Consider the following 20,795-nt stretch of genomic DNA (forward strand, 5'->3'; position numbering starts at 1 on the left):
GCCCTGCTGCTTTGGCCACATTGATGTCACTTTGCAGAGTGACCACATGGAGAGGGTGAAAAAAGAAGGCAGCGTCCAATTTAATTTACTCAAATGATTGTGGTGATTTGATTGAGGCGAGTAGCAATTACAGGAGAAACAGTTTGTATCTTGCATGAACATGTGTTGTAAAGGTGTGAACAGATCATTTGAGTTAAAGCAAACCTTACTTTTTTATATTGATGACAAAGGGGCATGTCTTAACTTACAGAAGCCCCACTCTGGCCATCCTTTTAAGCCATCCAATGCTCAAGCAAATTGTTCCTTTGAATAAATGTGGAAAATTACTTGTTGCACTAAATTTTTCTTAACCAGCAAAGACGGGATGAAAAAAAATCACCAAAAATAGATATGGGCTAGTACAAATGGGAACGTTGAGCAAAACATGTATTAAAACAGTATCGTAAAATATACGCAGGTGCTAACATGTGGTTGATTTAAAGATTGTTTGAATGGAGCAAATGTCGCTAGAAGTAAACCTTGTGTTAAATTCAAAAACAGAAAACACTAGGCATGCTTTAAAGAAAAAAGAAAACTAGTATATTTAACTATGCAGCATGACGCTAATAAGTATTACATTTCTTACCTGGTCCATGTCTAAAGTAGTTTCTATCATTTCTTGAAATTTTTTGAAGTCGTTAATAAGATCATTAAGGGGAGATGCAAATGCTGCCAACAGAAGCACCTGGTGAGTTCCTATCAGAGACAAAAAATCATTTTACATGGTGCCATTTAGAAACAGCAGCATTTTTGGCGCTTAAAGAACCTTCTTACAGAAACCTCAAGTTTATTTTAACGAACAGTTTTACAATAGTCTATCTAGTTTGAATTTATTTAGGTGACAAATACACCAAACAAAAATTCTGTATTAGTAATAAAAACGAAGTATTTTAAGTCGAGCAGTAGATTCAGAAAATACAAGAGAAGGTTAAATAGTCCAAGGAGACCATTACAGAAAAGAAATGTCCTAAATATTACGGAATAAACTAGTCCTTTGTTATCAAAACCGTTAAAAAAAAGTAAAGTTCTACAATTGGTTAAAAGAGGTACAGAATGGTAGCTCTAAATTGCCTAACATTATACATTTTTCTTTACTATAGCTCAGCCTGACTGCTCTTAATAATGTATGGAAATATATAAGGACTCTAAGATATGCCTAGAAGTTTTAGCCTGTACTTCTGGAACTTTATGAATTCGTTTTGTTTATTGAACATAAAGGAAACGTTACTCACTGCAATGTCTTCTGTACTCCTGGTTCATAGTCTCCTTTCCTCTGTACATATGGGTTATTTCATCTTGTGAGGACAGGACCAGAGCGTGAAGCGCAGCAGCACTTTCATAAAAAAAAAGTAGTCATTACACGGGTCACTCCCAGTGTGGGAAACTCCTCTCACGAATACATGCATTCGCCACCAACTCCCAGTCATCTTTACAGCATACGCAAACACGAATGCAATTCCTGGATGAAGACTGGGCTGAATGGAAGAAAGGGGTTTATAGACTAGGAGTACAATAGTCACTAAAGTGAGTAAAATTTCATTACTCTTGTCCCCTTTCCTCCATACCTGTGGTGGAATACAAAGAACCAATCAATCTTGTGATAATGCGTGAATCACAGATATAGGATGGGTACGTAACTGGAGAGATGTATGTGACTTTCAGCCAAACATATTTTGAAGGACTGCCACCCAAGCATTGTATCATTTCTTGAGCTGGCTTGCAAAAGGTGTGAGGGTTCAACCAACGCACTGCCTGGCAGAGGTCTTCTAGTGGAACATGTATCGGAAAGGCCACACATGCTGCTAGCGTTCACACTAGCAGGTGTGCAGACCCTTCTAGGACGGCAGTCTATTCGGTCTGGAGCACCTTAGCCTACAACAGCACTCATTTTGCAATTGTGGCGTTGGATACTTTTGAGCTGCTCACCATAAGTTACCAAATAGCTCTGAAAACATTTGTTTTGTTCTTTCCAGTTAAAAACTGAGTTCCCTGGCCACATCTAAGTTGAGAAGAGCTCTCTGGGATCGAGGAACGATTATTATTTATTGTTTATCACACGCCACATGCCCATGGGCCTCAGAGCACACAGATAACAAAAGGGATCAGGAGGCTAGACAATCATACAATAGAAGGCCACGAAGACAATAAAAGAAAGCTCTCTTCAGCCTGGTTCCAGGTTGAACAGGTGGGTTTCGATTAATATTTTAAACTCAATGAGGGACCAGGATGTTCTCAGCGGAAGAGGAAGAGCATTCCATTTCTTTGGCGCTTGCACATCAAATCTTGTTCCACCAAATTTCATCATCTTAAAGCGTGGTTGCAAAAGCTTATAGTTGTACTGGAAATTACACCTGGGCTGATCGACGACCAGGCAATTGGTCCGGTATTGGGGAGCAATAGCTGTCTAACATTTGTGCGCTAGTGACAATTTATGGGCGATCCAGTGCTTGATGGGGAACCAACATAGGGCCCATTTAGATGAAATCACATGGTCTCATTTTAATAGGTTGTGAATGGCTCTCGCTGCGCCCTTTTGTACTGTTTGGAGGGAGTGCAAATTGGCTTGAGATGTAGCAATTAAAAGACTATTGCAGTAGTTGAGTCTGGTATTAACCGAGGCAGTGGGCCAGGAGACATCTATTTCAAAAGGACTAATAAGGCCTTATTTGATGCAGCAACTTAGTAACAGTAACTTTGCGAATAAAGTTCGGAGACATATTTCCTTGTTAAGAAAGTCAAAGTCCTAAACTGTCTTTGGCACGAAGTTAGGGGTTCGAAGAACTACCTTATCTTCATGAAAAATGTAAAAAGTAAAATTAGTGTCTGAAGTTAAAGTCTCTTCCAGCGATGCGACTGTAGCCACAGAAGTAGTTTCCAGGAGACCATGCTCCAAGCTGCTGGGGCCCTGGGATCAAAGGGCTTCTTCTGAAGAACCCAAGGAGGATGTGGAGTACTTGCATGTAAATACGTACAGCAAATTGCCTTTTAATGATCTGATTCGAGAGTACCCTTGGAGAGGGAGGCACTGCACTGATGCTGTAAGGCTCATTCATGCTGCAGTCGTGTTTGGTGCCAGTTGCCATTAAACAGGTGTACAATGAAAAATAGATCAGACAGGTTAGATGGCAGAGGGCTGGTGTCTTTTTCAATGCACCAGCAGCAGAATCGCTTCCACTTGCTAGCGTACAGAGATCTGATGCAGTTTTTGGAATGCTTTAGGGAAGCTCAGATTCTTCTGAGAGATTCAGATGACCATTAGCAAAGTACTCAGGAGCCAGGATGAGAAGGACAGAAACTGGGGGATGGGTGGTAGATGTTCCTAGCCTCCTGCGTGAGGCAATCCAGTCAGAGGAACGAGGTGAGCCCTCTGTAACAACCCCAGGAAGTCTAAGAAACAAATGATGTTCGGTTAAACCAGAGTGATCAGGACCATTTGGACTGCCATGCTGAGTTGCAGCTTGTGGACCACTTTCAGTATCAAAGGCTGATAGGCGAGTACAAAAATTCATTGTAGATTCCATTGAGAAGGAATGCATTTCCCTGAGCGTCCATCCCTCTGCTGCCCGACAATACATACATAGAAAACAATTCCTGTCCGGCTGAGTGGCAAAAAGGTCCATCAGTGGTAAGCCCTCTAAGGGCTGACCAACCTATCTCTGCACTCTAAAATAGTCCACCTCTCAAGAAGTGAATGCACGTCATCATTAAACTAGGTTTATTTCACAATGGACACTGGGAGACAGGCTAGACAACTCCTTGGAGATTAAACTAACCAGAATCTCCCTGAACCACAGAACAGATACAGTGTATATGCATTTCCAGAACAATCCCACATCTCCCTCATGGTTCCCATACAAAGCCATCACCCAAAATACAAATGGGTTGCCCCTATACAAGGAAATCTAATCCCCACCATCTCATTGGCTGCCTTCACTCTGGCACCATCCCCTTAGACATAAAACCTTTGTGACATTGCAAATACAAGACCAGCCCTCCTCTTGGATTTCTTTCTGCAAGACACACAATCCTAACATGGGATTCCTCTCGGTCACAGACCTGCAAAGCTAAATCTGACACACATGGTTTATGTATGGACACTTTATGAGGCTATAGCTAGCTAAGAAAAGCTAAGAGAAAGGCTTCTTTAATCGGGCACCAATTACTTTTTCCAAACACTGACACCCCGGATATTTATTCTTGGTATCTTCTTACGCCCTTTCATTATGCGACCACCAGGTCAATCCATATGGCCTCCGTTCCCATTTAAATCTATTTGACCTTCTCTGCTCCCATTCACCCTTTTACAGTTTTAGCAACAAACCCTAGATTGACCCTGCCAGGTGGCCGATGCTTCTTCAGCCACTCACTCAACCATTTCCAATCACAAACCTTATGCCCATGCTCTTCATTCTATTTCAGCTTCAAATAGCTGCTTCCATGTTGTCGCAGCTGTTCCTCTGCCAATTGATATTTTCCTCCTTGGCACGCCAGTCTCCCCAACAAGTTAGAAATCCATTTCACAAATGCAGGCCTCTCCTTACGTCTGTTCAAACTACTGCATCCCCTCATAATGGGTTTCCCATTCAAAAGCCTTTTTTCACTTTATATGAAGCTCTACGCTTTGAATCTCATTGTGCTCAGTTGCACAATGTGCTCCCATATTATGTTCACACAATCTTCATTATGTTGCAACCTATATGCAAATCTGAAATGTATCTGGAACGGGTTGTATAGCTCAGTGACAATGCACTCGTCTTGGAAGCAAGACGACACAGAGCAACAGAGTTTCGAATCCTGTGTCCGCACTTAGGTACTCTTCGGTACTAAGCACGTTATAAAAAAACAATTAGAATTGATAACACTTGACACAAAATACTACTAAAAGTAACCTTTAACAACCCTTAACTATCCCATATACATGCAAAACTGCAACAATGTAACAATATTGCATCCATCCTTAACATTAATATGATGCACGCAATGCGAATCTCTTCTCTCCTTCCCATTGAGATACAATCCATCTACCCCAACAGCCCCCAAACTTGGAAGATTTGGTCTGCCAGCTACTGTGAAATATCCCACTTGGTTGGTGTATGCGTTAGCCTGATAAGACCTGCTATTGCATTCCGATCCCCTGCTAGATGGGAGAAGGAGAAGCATTATTTTGAATTGCCCAGTGCCACAGCTGCTCAGCTTGTTGACCCCTCAGCCCCCAATGTGTGTTGAGATAAAACATTGCCATGCAATTGTCCAAGTATCAGTACTCTGGAGGTGGGCGGGAGGTCAAAGAAGAGTATCTGCAGCGGTCCCATAGAGGCTCGTCATCCCTTAAGCAAGACATCCATTGCAATGGAAATCCTGAGACCTTCTTGGCCGAAAGGAAACCCTTGCAAAGGATTGTTAGAATTGACACACCATTCCAGGTGCTTCTTGAGTTGCATTAGGGTGGACACCAGCATGGGTTGCAGTTGAACATCTTTATTCCAATTGCCCACCAGCAGTAGCCTAGTGTTCCTCATAAATAGCCTTTCATGAGGAAGTGCTAGAGCACAAGAGGCCATAAACCCAACCAACCTCTGAAAAGACAAATGGGAGCATCTCCAAGCTGTGCAATATTTGCCTACTCTGCAATGCTCTGAATCCTTGCTGGAGTGTAAAAATCTCACTGCTGTACCCCACAAACATCTTATGCAAGTAATTGCCAGATATGAATTAAGGGGCATTTTCTTCTAGTTCACTTATAAGGACAAGGAGTGCCCTATGTGCAGGATCCTCTGGTGGGGAAATAAAGTCTCCTCCAGAGAGCGCCCCTAAGTACCTTAGTCATCCAGGTAACTGTATATGTAAATTCCACCTCCCAGAGATGGGCCATTACAGCCAACAGGACGTTTGAGAAGCCCCTGGGCCAATGACTAGGTATTCATGCACATGAAGTAAGGCTGTGACTCTGTAAACCCCAATATAGCTCCAAATTGTTACTACAGACTGTCCATTGTAAGTCTGGGGAATAAAGGACTGGGAGTCAAGGAAATGCTAATGTCACCAAGACACAGATGCACTGTTAGATATGGTCCTCTGTGTATCCCATTTGCATGGAGTACAAAGCGAGAAGTCATTTCCTTAAAACCCAATGCACTTGTGTATTGAGAGGCACAACTTAAAACTGACAGTATTTTGTCAGGCATATTTGCGGCCAACAACAGTCTAGTAAAATTATATGTTTGCGCAAACAAATGAGCACAGAGAATTCATCATAGCCACAGAAAACCATGCAAAGGGTTAAACCCCTGAAGTCCCGATATTTAAATGCAAAGGCTGACCTAGTTGTAATGTTAAAGGGCAAGGAGTGTTTTAACACGGTACCTTTTACTAGAGAATATTAGACCTCCAGCTCAAAAACATGCAGAGATGAAAGAAAATAAAAAGGAATAGATTATAAACTGTACACATATACAGTGTAAACTGTACACACAGATATATATATATATATATGTTTATTTCTTTTTTTGAGGGAAGAAAACCTTTGGTTGCAGGGACGTTAAAGTGAAAATTTAACCAAAAAAAAAACGACATTCGGCAGACAATTCAGGCAAAGCCACCTTAACTTGCTGCCTTCTGTTGCGTAGCATATGACCACAATTATGGCAGATTACATCAATGCTACCAGTAATTACATGATATTTGACATTGCCGATTACATCAATATTTTGATGGCATCAGACATAACATCTTACATGACTTGGCTAATGAATGCTTTGATTATATAAATACATACATTTTTGAAATTGTAGGACTATTTTATTGCACATAAAATATATAGGTATTATCAAGGCACATTATTTGTAGGTTCTACTGTAATTATACAACATTTTATTCAGCTTTAATTTCTTTAAATGTAGTGTGTGATCTACAACTTGCAGTATGTACAAAACTGAATATATAAAAAAATAGGACCTTATTTAAAGATTCTTCTCCTTTTGCAGTGTTTTAATTTAATATTAAATTATAATAATTTAGAGAAGAAAAACTGAAAATAAAACTAACAGAATTGCATGTTTACAAGTAAAAACTGAATTTGTAACTCATGCTTAGAATTTTTATATTATATTCCAATACATACACGTTCTTTGTTTTTATAACACTTCTCTTCTCATTTATGAAACAATAGGTGCACATACGATTTTATAATACGCAGAACTATACATTTAAATCGGTACATTTAAGATGTATGAAAATCTGGTTTCAACAAGTTTCTATTTCTATTTAATTTTATTAATATTTTTTACTACTATATGTACATATTACATAAACATTTCTTACATACGTTTGCCATAATGAGGTACATTATATACATACAAGGGAAAATTGTTTGCTTGCTATTTAATAAAAGTAAAGAAATTAACAAAAATACATATGTATACATCGTAAGCCAACCAGCTCCAACATGCCACTTTTTCCCAGCATCAATCACCCCACATCATTGAAGTGGAGCATACTGTATGGAGAATTTGTAAGAATATGACATAACTGTAGCAAATTAGAGCGTTTTGATCAAGAATGTAAATATACAGCTACAAAGTTCGTCCAACAAAGATATCCTAAAGCTATTTTGGAGAGACAATATTTGAAAGCTCGTGATTTAAAATCACACTAATCTGCTTTTGACCAACCAGATATCAGAGAAAGAAAGAGAAAATCAGAAAATCAGACTTATTCTCACATATGGTACACATGGCTAATATTATAAGAAGAATACTGAAGCGTCATTGGCATGTATTACAGTCAGATTCATCTTTATTACCATTCTTTGAAGAACGTGTTAACATTACTTTCAGGAAATCTGTCTCCCTTAAAGACTCACTGGTTAGCAGTTTTTTGCCCCCTGCAACTAAAACCCCGAACAACATCACTTGGCTTCATGAGAAAACTAGTGGTTTTGCCAAATGCACAAAATGCCCTAAATAGAACCAGCTATATACACCCTGTATTAGGCCACTTAGTAGAACTGAAAAGTCAAATTACGTGCAACACTGAGTTTGTCGTATATGCTCTCTTGTGTCCTTGCAACCTCTGGTACATTGGTAGCACCATAGGGAAGCTTAAACTGAGAATTCTAAAACTCATGAGAGCTATAAAAAACTGTCCGTCTTACCCTATGGCGGTTCATTTCAAGGATGTACATCAGGGCAAACTTGAAAGCCTTAGCTTTTTTGGGTTACACCACATAAAAGCCAATCCCCGCGGGGGTAATTGTGAACTTGATCTGCACCAAATGGAGACAAAGTTGATTTTAGATTTCGAAACTAAAAAAACCAAAGGGACATAAACTTGATTAAGAGCTATACACATTCCTAGGGACCCGAGTAATTTAATTTAGTCTGATCTCTTCTTGATTTAATCCGATTTCTCTCCTTCTGCTCACTCTTTGCTCTTTCTTTGACTCCACAAGTTTGTAATCAATATATGAACATCTATGAAATTATTGGTTCATTTTAAGACATTATGTCTGATTGTCAATGTGTAGTACTTGCCTCTCAATAGATTGTGTTTAAACTCACTATTTTAGAATTTCTGTACAGTCTCCATCTTCTACTGTCATTTTAGGATATTGCTTTTACAACTTTAATGGTTATTAATGTTACAAATGTGCCATGAAGTGCCAAAGTACCTTGTGCCCTAAAGGTCAGGGGTCAACATGGATGTTAAAAATTCAAGTTGTATAGCCAAGGATATTTTTAATATAGTAGTTACACTATGCACTTTAAAAACAGGTCTTGTATGACCCTATTGTTTACAGTTGAAAATTTGCACTATGCGCTTTATTGAATGTTTACAATAAGCACGTTGCGCTTTAGATATTGCTCTGAATTAGAAATGTCCTTGGAATTGAAATTAAACATATATGCACTTAGCACTTTAAAGATCTTGTATGATCTGATTGATTACAATATAAAAGGACGCACTATGCACTTTATTAAAATGTTGACAAATAATATTTCCCTGACATAACGTATGGCTAGAGGCAAATGCAAAGATGTAAGCACTGTGCACCTTTGTCATGTAATATTTATTCACAGCAAGCAAAGAGTATGAGCTGTAATATAAGTGTCACAATTGAATGCTACTGCACTATGCTATTTGGATTTCGGTACAACTGTGTGAGCAGCAGTCCAAATATGTACCTATAAGGCAGTACAACAATCTTCATGCTAAAATTCGTCAGGATGCCATTAGTTGCAACTTGCTAATCACATAATTTCATATTTTATTTGTTGCAGTATTCTAACAAGAGGTTGTGCTCCATGCTAAATTTATTGGCATTTCAAAGTATTTCACTTCTTGATGCAATCTGGTTCACTGTAAAATAATATCAAATAATCCTTTTGATGTTTTTCTTGACATCCTTTGTGCCATAACTAAATATATGGAGGAATTTTTAAGTATACCGAGCAATTTTAAAATCATGAAATAAGTCTTAATCATAAGAATATATGTTGGCTCAAATAGATTCCAAAATTGCCACAACCTTTAAGAAGCCTTTCGAGCTGATGCATTTTGAATCTAGTGGACCAAAAGTAAAAAAGCAAAAAAGGACAATATGTTGAATCCATCATAGAGACTGTGATTGTTATATATATATATATATATATATAATGTTTGAATTCTCTAATCCGCTTTTTTTGCACGTGATCAAGAAGCAAGGGTGCTGTGAAACTCGTTGTACCGTGTTTTTATTTTATCATGCTGAATAAACTGGACACTAAGGATTACATGGCTCGGTTTTTGGCGAATCATTAAAAAAGAGCCATTTGCTGGCGTTCAACTGGATTCTATTGTGTGCCATCCCCTCTGGGAGAGAAAGTAATTACTTTGCCTTTCTGCCTCATGTATACTACAATGTACATCTTTTACCACATAGTACAAATACATATGTCATGCATGTGTAGACTTTTTTTTTATACACTCTTCTCATTGTTAAGTAGACTGAAACCACATATATAGTGGGGTCCTATAAATATTTTAACATGCCCGATTAGTCATTTTATGTCTGATGCCATCAGTGAGATATATATGATGTAATTAGTGATGTCATAAGAGATGTAATCCCGATATCATTGTGGTCATATACTGAGCAACAGGGAGCGGCAAGTTAAGGTGGCTTTGCCTGAATTGTCTGCCGAATTTCAAGGGTTTCGTTGCATTAAATCTTCACCTTAACTAAAGTATTTCCCTGAATTTCAAAGATTTATTTTTACCATTTACTGCTCACCTTAACATCTCTGCAACTAAAGATTCTTCCCTGAATACATACATATACAGCATTCAATATAAAATTAGTGTAATATATGCAGTCAAAAACTATAATTACGGAACCCAATAAAAGTATTCTCAGTGCTACTAATTAGGTAAAGTGTAGGAGGTAGTAGATATTCGATATAGTCACTAGACAATAGAGACTACTAATTACAAAGTGAAAAATGAAGAAAACAAAACGCTGTTTTCAGCTTAGTCGCATCAGTTTTCCCATAGAGAAAAAGTGCAGTTTGTTAACAGCCGCAGCATTAAAACAGCTGAGCAAATTTGGGCCAAATAACATTTACTTTAATGACCTGGATCAAGCATGCACCCCATACCAATTAATTCTACATGCTCCATGCCATACATGCATAACTGGAAATGTATAGACTTATAATTAAACCTTCCTATTAGTAATACCACTGCTATTTCTATAATTAAATATTTACTTTCTATTCTTCATTTCTTTTCTTATGTTTATTTTGTTGTTGCATATTCACCAAACTTTGAATTCTTGGATTATATAATACCACAATGCACATGGCATGTACGTTCGTTTGTACGCGATTATTATTTTTTAATTGTCAATTAGAAAATAATGTGGTTCATGTAATATTACAATAAGGAGACTTGTAAATTTAAATGTAAACATTACCATTTTCATAACACTATTAAACATGTTTTTACTTCCATCTATTCTTATTGCTTTTTTTTACTACTACATATATTATATTATGTTTGAAATAACTGAAATAGATGTACCAGAATCAGGTAGTTTCCCTGCAATGAAGTATTGTAATTGTTTACCAATACATGAAATTCAAGCCATTTGTATATCATTGCATATGTTTATTTTAAACTGTAGAAGTAGATAAGTACTACAAATGAATGCTCCACATTTAATCCTATCATACTTCTGTATCAGGGTATTGCTCCACGTCATTATTTTAAGTGTAATCAAATATTAACAAGAGGTGAACAAAAATATTCGAACTTATTCAATCAGTAATGTCACATTTGATGCAATTATTTATCTCATCGGTAATGTCATGTATGATGTAATTCGTAATGCCATCTGCGATTTCATCACTGTGGTCCTTATGCTGCACAAAGGAGTGCATTGTTAAGGTGGACTTGCTGAATTTCAGGGCTTTTGATGCGTTAAATCGGATCATCTTAGCACTCTCTTAACCAAGGTTTTTTTTCACTGAATTTCAAAGGATTTGTTGCTATCTAGTTGCATGGTAAATCTGATCATCTTAACTCTCTCCTTAATTTTTATCACTGAATTTCACTCACCAATTACCCCCCCCCTCCTCTTTCCATGGTCCCATCACTCCCCTCAATTGCTTTTCTACCTCCCTGGCCCACTCATGGCCATTACCACCCCCCCCCCCCCCCACAACAATGGTCAGTGCAATGCATTTTTGTTCTCCCAGGTGGCCTTAATTGAAATTAGAGTGCTGAATTTCAGGGATTTTATTGCATTCTGATCACCTTAACTCTGTTTAAAAATATTTTTTCACTGAATTTCAGGAGTTTTGCTATACCTTAGTTCAGATACACCTGGCTATCAACCATGAACCTTGAGGGCTTCACACCCGAGCTCACCTCCTGCGCCAACTCCCTCAAGTTCCACATTGACAAACACCTCTCCTTCAAGACGCACATAGCTAAGAAAACTCGGAGGATACCCAGATAAAGGCATGTTATTCCACCTGCTATGGGCCTATCCCAGGACGGCACAGTTCTGGAGGACCCTGGAATTGTCCTGCTGGGGGCGACAGGCGATGACCAATTCCCACTAACCGACACCTAGCTGACCTCTGCTTACACCGCTTAACCGCAGCAAGAATATCAATTGCCAGGCTATGGTAAAACCCAGAGGGCCCCTCAATCCCAATGTGGTGGGTCAAATGCTGGGAGATTGTGGCAGCAGAGAAAATTACGGCCACCCGTTTAGACAACAGACGCAAATTCCACCAAATTTGGGCACCCTTTTTGGACTACACGTAGCAATTCCCAGGGGTGGCTAGACAACCCCCAACCCTACGATGGATGGAGAAATTGGACTAACTGCACCCGATGGAGGCAAAATAGAGACAGGAAAGCCCATAGCCAAGCCGGGGACAAACTATGGACAAACCTCCAACCCCGGGGCCGCCAGACGAACTTAGACCAAAAGAAAGTCCCCCGCTCCGATATGCAGCAGAAGGAAGTGGTCTCCTGAAAAGCTTTTTGTGAAAACTGATGCTCCCCTTTGTCTCCGCTCTCCTCCCCCTCCCACCCTTTCCTTTCTCTCGCTCTCTGTGAGTCCGTTGTCTTGGTTCAGTTTGGTTTGTTTACTGAAATGAAGCTTCAAATGTAACCCTAATATCCGACGATACTTTGGAGGCTGTATGTTCAAAAACCAATAAAAAGAAGTGTTGAAAAGAAAAAGAAAACTCAGACAGCTTGGTATAAACGGTTGGAAGCTCCTGCAGAAAGTCAAGCCCTTCCACCATCCAGACCGATTTAGATCCACTGTTCAAAAACTGGTCCTATCCCACCTGTATGGGGGCAATGCCCACCTCGAAGGCCTCCCATCCTCCCTTGTGCCCCTGAGAAGTGTCCTACAAGCGGGCTGTACGCCTCATCAAGGGTCTATGCAGATATGACCACTTCACCCCGGCCCTCATCGACCTTCAATGGCAGCCACTGCATGCACACATCACCTTCAAGTCTTGCTGCATCATCCATAAAGCAGTCGCCTTTAAGTCACCCTTCTACCTTGTTGAACAACTCGGGTGGACAGGGCACCACCAGAAGCCAGGACAGGTGTAGACTTTAAATCTGCTGCAGCAAAAAGGAAAGAACCAGAAAACAACCCTTCTCTGCCTACACCCCAGGATTATGGAACCTCCTCCCCATCAGCATCGGACTCGCCCCCCACACCCCTACAATTCAGAAGAGAACTCAAGACCCACCTCTTCAAGAAGTCTCCTCAACACCCAAGCCATCACCTAGCCCCCGCCCCGTGCCACCTGACTTGCTAGGCAAGGTCCGCCCCTCTAAGCCGAGCCTCTCTGTACAGCTGTACTCCTCTGTATCCTTCTGTATATCTGTTCTGTTACCTCTGAAAAATTCTCTGTTATGCATATTATGCATCTGTATTGTTGTATACCTCTAAAGCGCTCAGTTGCTTCTCAAAGCTAGGTCTGCACTCAAATACCATACTAATAAGGAACAAGTTACTTAACTGTAACTGTTGTTCTCCAGCATGGGTCTGGCATGGATTCACATACTCATGAATATACCCCGTCGTCAGGCTGGGAATCCTCGTTAAAGAAAAAATCAGTTTCACTTCTGAACTGTATTTCTCCTAACAACCAATCACTGGTCTCTGGGCCATACACACCCCCCCCCCCCCTCCCAACCAAAGACTGCCCTCTACCTAAGCCCCTCCTCTGGCAGCCATCTTCAGATTTGGTAGCACATAAAGTGGCAGTAGGATGAAGAGAAGAGCCGCAGAGGGGTAAGGCAGGGGGGGGCGGGGGGGTTCGCATGCAAATCCATGCCAGACCCAGACTGGAGAACAATAGTTACACTCAAGTAACTTGTTCCTTCTCCAGCATGGTGTCTGGCATGGATTTGCACGCTCATGAATAAAGAATACATAGCAGTACACAGGAGGTGGCAAGGCTCAACATTAAGCATCTCTTACCTCCTCACCAGGCTCACCTTCAAGCAAACAGGTTTCACAGCACTGCTTGACCGACTCTGGACTCCTCTTTGGAATCTGTCGACGCAGTAGAACTTCGTGAAGGTGTGCATCGACCTCCACATAGCAGCCCTGCAGATGTCAAGCAGGGGCACACCAGACAGGAATGCTGTAGTTGCAGCGATCGCTCTGGTCAAATGGGCTCTCGGACGGCCAGGCAACGGTCAGTTTGCTAACCGGTGACAATGGGTGATGCAGCCGGAGAGCCACCTGGAAATGGAAGGCTTGGAGAGGGCCTTCCCATGGTTCACAGGGCCAAAGTTCACAAAAAGTTGCGACGTCTTCCGGACACTCTTTGTGCGGTCCACATAGAACTTCCGCGCTCTAGCCACAACCAGCATGTGCAAAGTTCTCTCAGCCAGCGACAAAGGCGTCAGGAAGAATACTAACACCAAGGGCTCATTTAGATGAAAGTCTGACGGCACCTTGGGCATGAAGTCCGTAGCACCACCCTCGTCTAGTGGAATGTCCAAAGTAAGGTGGTTTACAAGAGAGGGCCTGGATCTCTCCCACTCCTCGTGCAGAGGTGATGGCCACAAGAAAAGCTGTTTTCCACGACAAAAATGTCAGTGTTGCCAAATACATAGGCTCGAACTGAGGACCCATGAACCTAGTAAGTACCACATTGAGCTCCCACACCGCGGCCGGAGCCTTCACCGGCGGGAACGAGCGAAATAGTCCTTTAACAAACTCCTTGACCAATCGATGCGACCATAAGGATGATCATCCAGGAGATCTGGTGTAGCGGGAGATAGCCGCCAGATGAACCTTGATGGAAGCATGGGCCAGTCCTGCCTTGGCAGACAACAAAAACGTAAGCACCTGCAGAGAAGTGACTCGTAGAGGATCGATCTTCTTAGAACGGCACCAAACGGCGAACCTCTTCCGCTTGTGCCCATAGCATTTGAGAGTAGATGAAGCTCTGGCCTTGGCGAGCACCTCCTTACAAGCCGCTGGGAGATTGTTGCCCCCAAACTCTAGTGCTGCAGGAGCCAGGCCTTCAGCGATACTGGGTCGGGGTGTAGAATCGCGCCTCCTTCCCTGGCAAGAAGATCTGCTACCGTCGGAAGCCTGGCTGGATGGGACGCTGACATGTCCAGACGGTCCAGGTACCATATCTGTCTCGGCGACGCAGGTGCGGCGAGGATCATCCTGCACCGGGTCCGTCTGAGTTGATTGACTAGTCGAAGCAGCAACGGAAGGAACGCATACAGAAAGAGGCCATCCCAGGGGAAAGAGAATGCGTCCCCCATGCTCCCCGGCTGGGGAAACCTGCTGGTTAACCTCTGGCACTTTGGTGTTCGTCGCAAACAGATCGATCTGGGCAGTGCGCCATCTACAGAATAGGTGATCCACTTGGTCCTGCCAAAGTTCCCACTCGTGGCAAGAGCACAGCTCCCTGCTGAGAGAGTTGGCGACAGTGTCCTTCACTCCTGCCAGATGAAACAGGATGAGGAACACCCCCTGGGCTACGGCCCAGTGCCAAAGGTCCTGCGCCTCTTTAGAGAGCGCCGGGGATCTGGTTCCCCCCTGCTTCCGGATGTAGAACATCGTGGTAGTGTTGTCCATGAAGACCCGTACCACCTTGCCCTTGAGGGACGGAAGGAAGGACTTGAGTGCCCAAAACACTGCCCGCAGTTCCAACACGTTGATGTGCAATGTCTTCTCCTCCACAGGCCTCTTGCATTTTCCGGTGTGCGCTCCCTATCCTTCATTGTCTCCTGATGAGGTGGGGTCTGGACAGACAGATGTGCACGCACTCCCCACCACCGTATCGCTCGATGGAAACTCTCGTTGAGTGTGATCTTGTCCTCGAAGCTTCCCGACACTTGTATCCAACGGGCATCGAGGAACTTTTGCAGTGGACGCATCCATAGCCTGCAAAGTTGAACGAGGTATATGCATGACAACATCATGCCGAGTAGGGACTTGATGGACCTCACCCTTGCGATCTTCAGGGCCAACAGCCATTGTACCTTGCCTAGGATGGCCGCTATCCTCTCCTCTGACAGAGACACCAGGCACAATACTGTTGAGTCGGGCCCCCAGAAACAGTGCGTCCTGCGATGGAGTCAAGCAGGACTTTGCATAGTTAATCGAGTACCCCAGATCTGTCAGGAGTTGGACGGTCCTTGCCATGTGGCCGACGGCAATGTCCTTTGAGCTCACCCGAATGAGCCAGTCGTCCAGGTAATGGATCCCTCTTAGACGCAGCTGTGCCGCCACCGGCACAAGGCACTTGGTGAAGACCCGTGGCACAGACTTCAATCCGAAGGGCAGGGCCTTGAACTGGTAATGTTGCCCTTGAACCACGAAATGTAGGAACTTGCAGTGGTCCTTGTGTATGGGGATGTGAAAATAAGCATCTTCCAAGTCCAGCGACGATAGAAAATCCCCCTCTTCCAGCTGTCCTAGCACGTGCTGAAGAGTCACCATCTGAAACTTTTGAGACTTGATGAACTTGTTCAGACGGTGGAGGTCCAGTATGGGTCTCCAACCACTGGTCTTCTTTCTGACGAGGAAGTAGCAAGAGTACACTCCGGAGCCTCTTTGGGACGAGCTCTATTGCACCCTTTTTTAGCATGACCCGCACCTCCAGCAGAAGCTGAGGGATGTGGTTTTCCTGACGGGCCACTGCTGGTATACCGGAACACTTCTGTTGGAATTCTAGCGTGTGTCCATGGGCGAGAGCGTCCAGCACCCAACAGTCGGTGGAGATGGTCCGCCATACGCTAACGAAGTTCGCCAGCCGGCCTCCCACCGGGGTGCATGGGTCAGGCCCATCTCCATGGCCGGTTCAATCCTGTTTTGACATCAAAGCGGCGCCTTGGGGGCCTTGGTGACGACAACGTCCACCTCCAAACTTGGCCCGGCCCCCTGTAGGTTTCTTGGGCCGACGAGTGGGAGGGTTGATGGTAGGACGAAGCACCTCCTCCAAATCCTTTAGAAGAACCTTGGGATTTTCCTCCAGAAGTCCGAAAGGACGGCCGCCTTTGCTGAAGCGTGCCTAAGGCACGAGCCGTCTAAGTGTCCGCCTTAATGGCCTGAAGAGACTCGTCCAGGGTCTTTCCGAACAAATCGTCCCCGAAGGGCATGTCCAACAACTTCAACTGACCATTCTGGCGAAAATTAGGGGCCCTCAGCCAGCCCCGCCGAAGGCAAACGCTGTTGGCCATTTGGCGGAATCCCATGTCGGCAATGTCCGTTGCCAGGGTAATGGCGTGGTCCGAGGCTACCTGGCCTTCCTGTAGGATCTCCAACGCCTCAGCACTCTTGTCTGGAAGGAAATCCAAGAGGTGTGCCATCTTGAACCAAAGTTCCCTGTCGTAACGCGCCACAATGGCGAGGGCATTAGCAGCCTCGATTGTCGTCGCTGCCGACGTGAGAACTCTTCGCCCCATGGCATCCAACTTCTTCCCCTCACTGTTTGGTGGGAGGAGGCCGAGGAGGAGGAGGAGCCCGAAGACGACTTCTTGGCCATCGCTGAAACCACAGAGTCCGCAGAAGGCTGCGACCGTAAGCACTTGGGTGCAGAGTCCAGCACCCTGTATTTCTTCTCATAATGGTCTCTCTTCGCCAGAGCCGATGACTGGTTCTTCATGAGGGACAACCCCTCATCCCAAATGTCATCCAAAAGTGGGATCAAAAGCACAGTTTTCCTCTTTGCCTCTCGGCGCTGGTATAGGAAACCCTCTTTCTTCTCCTCAGGGACGAGCTGGAATAGCTCGGACTCCCTGGAGATCATGGCGTGGAACAAGCCTATCTTGTCAGTGGTGAAGATCTAGCAGGCAGAGACAGGAGATCCCCCCCCCCAAACCGCCGTCATCGTCCGTGCCAGTACCCGTCGTCACGTGTCTGGGCCTGCGGAGTCCGGGGGCGGATGGGTGGAACGGAGGAGGGGGTGAACTCTCCTCTTCTTGGAAGGTGGTTCCTTCGATGGTTCCGGCGATGCAGGCGGGCCGCCGGTGCAAGTGGCATCCTCATCCGGATTTCCGTGCACAGGGTATGCAGAGCGGTGAGAATGTCCACAAAGATATCCCTAGGTGGCTGCTGAGGTGGTGGTGGTAATGGAGGTAAGGGGTTAGGTTGTCCCTCTGAGCCGTCAACGCCCTGCTGCTAGTCGGTCTCCTCGTCGTCACCTTCGCTGTCACCTTAGTAGTCGCCCTCATCGGGATCCCTCCCGTAGGGCCTGCTCTCCACGCATCGTCCCTCCTGGAGGATCGGGAGGTTGGTGAGCTCCTCCTCTGAGGAGAAGTCCATGCCCTGGAGGGCTACCACACCCCCCCTTTCTCTGCGACCAAAGGAGACTGTTTCGGTGAAACGATAGGCATCTTATCCGGCGTCTTCTCGATGGGCTGGAAAGAGGATTCCCTCCTGGCAGGCAGGGATACTCACCTTTCGGACCGTGCCCTGCGGATCCGCCACAGCGGCCTTGGCGAGGGACGCCGCCACTCCTTTGATGGAATTTTGGGCCTTCGTCTGATGCACCTGGGCCTTCACAGTCTTAGCCGAGTCCACAGCCTTCACCTTAGGGGGAGGGTCAGACCCCGCTCCCCCTTGGCCTTCTCCGTTGGGACAGCCTAGGTATTCTCCAAGAGCTTGCCCGGATGGTCCGACTTCCTCCTCTTTGAAGAGCCTGAGCATTGGCTCGTGGTCGAAGATGCTGGAGATGCTGTATTCGGCGTGGCCGCCGAGGAGCCCGTCGCAGTGGCGCTCCCGGAGGCAGTGGACTTGCAGGGCTTAGCCTTATGTTGGGGACCCGCGGGTGGGGCGCCCTCAAAGGTCTTAGAAGACCGCTCACCGTTCTTCTTCTTCTGGGCAGGGGAGGCATGCTGCCGGGACTCAAACAGAGCAGGGGCCTTGGCCTGCAGCCACTCGTTGAGCAGCTTGCGCTGATTTGTCCGCGTGCGGGGCACCATCTCTCGACAATTCGCACAGTCATCCTCCATGTGCGTCGGGTCCGATTGTAGACAGTAAAGGCACAGGGAATGCCTGTCATCTGAAAAGACATTCCTTTGTTTGCAGCCAGGGCAAACCTTGGAGATGCGCCGAGTCCTTCTCATCCGCCATGTACACCAGGCGTAGGCCTCTAAGAAGCTTCTGGAATCCTCCAAGAAGAAACTCTACGAAAAATCGCCCTTGAGGGGCACTGAAGAATCCGACAACGGGTCCCCGTTAATCGGAAGGTGGATCAATGGAGCTTGAGGCTCAATTGACGGAAAAAACAGAGCAAAACTCTTAGAAAAAACGCAAAATGCAGTAAAAGCTTGAGAGCTATAGCACAAGGACTCCCAACACTTGAAAGTGCGTTACAAATCTGAAGATGGCTGCCAGAGGAGGGGATTAGGTAGAGGGCAGTCATTGGCTGGGGGCAGTATGACCCAGATGTTTGTTAAGAGAAAGACAGTGCCTATTCCCACGATAAGGGGGAAAAATTGCCCAGAATTAAAAAGCTTTCCACGTCCACACAGGCACTCAACATGTACCCCCTTAATTTTTCCAGGGCCCCTCACTCCACTCAATTGCTTTTTCCCCTCCCTAAACCTCTCCTATTACCCCATCACTCATCAATTCGTGTGACGCGCATTTCTTTCTGAGCGTGTCTTGCAGCATTGCTGCTGTAATCTCATGAGATTCTAGCAGTCTTCCTGTAAACCAAAAATGTTCTACCCGTAACTGGCTCCCCAATCCACCTCTAAATCCCCAGCTTCACATAGTGTCTTCCTTCCCACTACCCAACATCTAGCCTGATGTGATTGCTATTTATATAGCGCCTATGGCCATCTAAGCGCTGCGTTTCAAAAACAATCAGTTTTCCCATAGGAGTGACTAGTTTTTAATCTCTTTGTAAAGTTGAGAACATTATTAGACTCCTGTCGTGGGGGAGCTCATTCAAAGTTTGATGGCATCCTTTTTCCTCCTCCAATTAGCGTTTTGATTTCTTTCATTTGCGGCTTCTACCGGCAGTATCACAGGAATCACTTGCACCAAGCAAAACAAAGGATTTTCATTTCTGAAAAGCCTCTCTGTTGCAAAGCACCACAGCGGATATGAATATATATATATATATATATATATATATATATATATATATATATATATATATATATATATATATATATATATATATATATATATATATATAGGTTTTGAGGAACAGGGTGCACCCCATTTGCCGTCGAATATTTTAAAAAACTACTGGATGGATTTACCTCATACCAGTGAAGGGAATTAAGAGAATGGTTTGTGCTCAAATTGCTCCTTATTTTGTCCAAATGTGCCGAGCAGTTCTCATGCTACGGCTGTTCTAAATGAATGGTAGCAGGCTGTAAACAGCGTTGGTTTTCTCAATAACTTAAATTTTCATACAAAATTGTTTGCAAGATGTCAGCCAAATTCATCTTATGAGCCCAAATGTATTAGCAATTAACTTTTTAAAATTTCCTATGGAACTCACCACTCATCTTAACTATGGTGCGGCGGGGGTGAGGCGCTAGAGAGCCGGCCAAGTCGGCCGTGTCTCTGTGAGCTCCACACAGCTGAGGTGCATCACCCCCAATATATTGTGATATCCTGGCCATTTGTCTGTGCTAATCACTGCATTTTACCCATGAATTTAAGGTGCCCATCGCCCGATAGTTGAAGCAGTGGTAGAGTCCCCAGAGTGGCAGGCTGCAGACAGCAAACTTGGTAGCTGCAT

The 20,795-nt window shown here is 44.1% G+C and overlaps 1 protein-coding gene across 2 annotated transcripts in view; it reads right to left on the bottom strand.

Moving 5' to 3' along the window:
• Window positions 1-20,795, bottom strand: part of MSH2 (mutS homolog 2) — a 1,146,446-nt gene that overhangs the window by 683,578 nt on the left and 442,073 nt on the right. For both annotated transcript variants that reach the window (XM_069608417.1, XM_069608418.1), the window contains one exon: window positions 626-735. In XM_069608417.1, the coding sequence (XP_069464518.1) occupies window positions 626-735 (110 nt within the window). The remainder of the gene's footprint in view (window positions 1-625; window positions 736-20,795) is intronic.

The sequence above is a fragment of the Ambystoma mexicanum genome, chromosome 4q (genome assembly GCF_040938575.1).
Source record: "Ambystoma mexicanum isolate Mex_15411 chromosome 4q, UKY_AmexF1_1, whole genome shotgun sequence".
NCBI lineage: Eukaryota > Metazoa > Chordata > Amphibia > Caudata > Ambystomatidae > Ambystoma > Ambystoma mexicanum.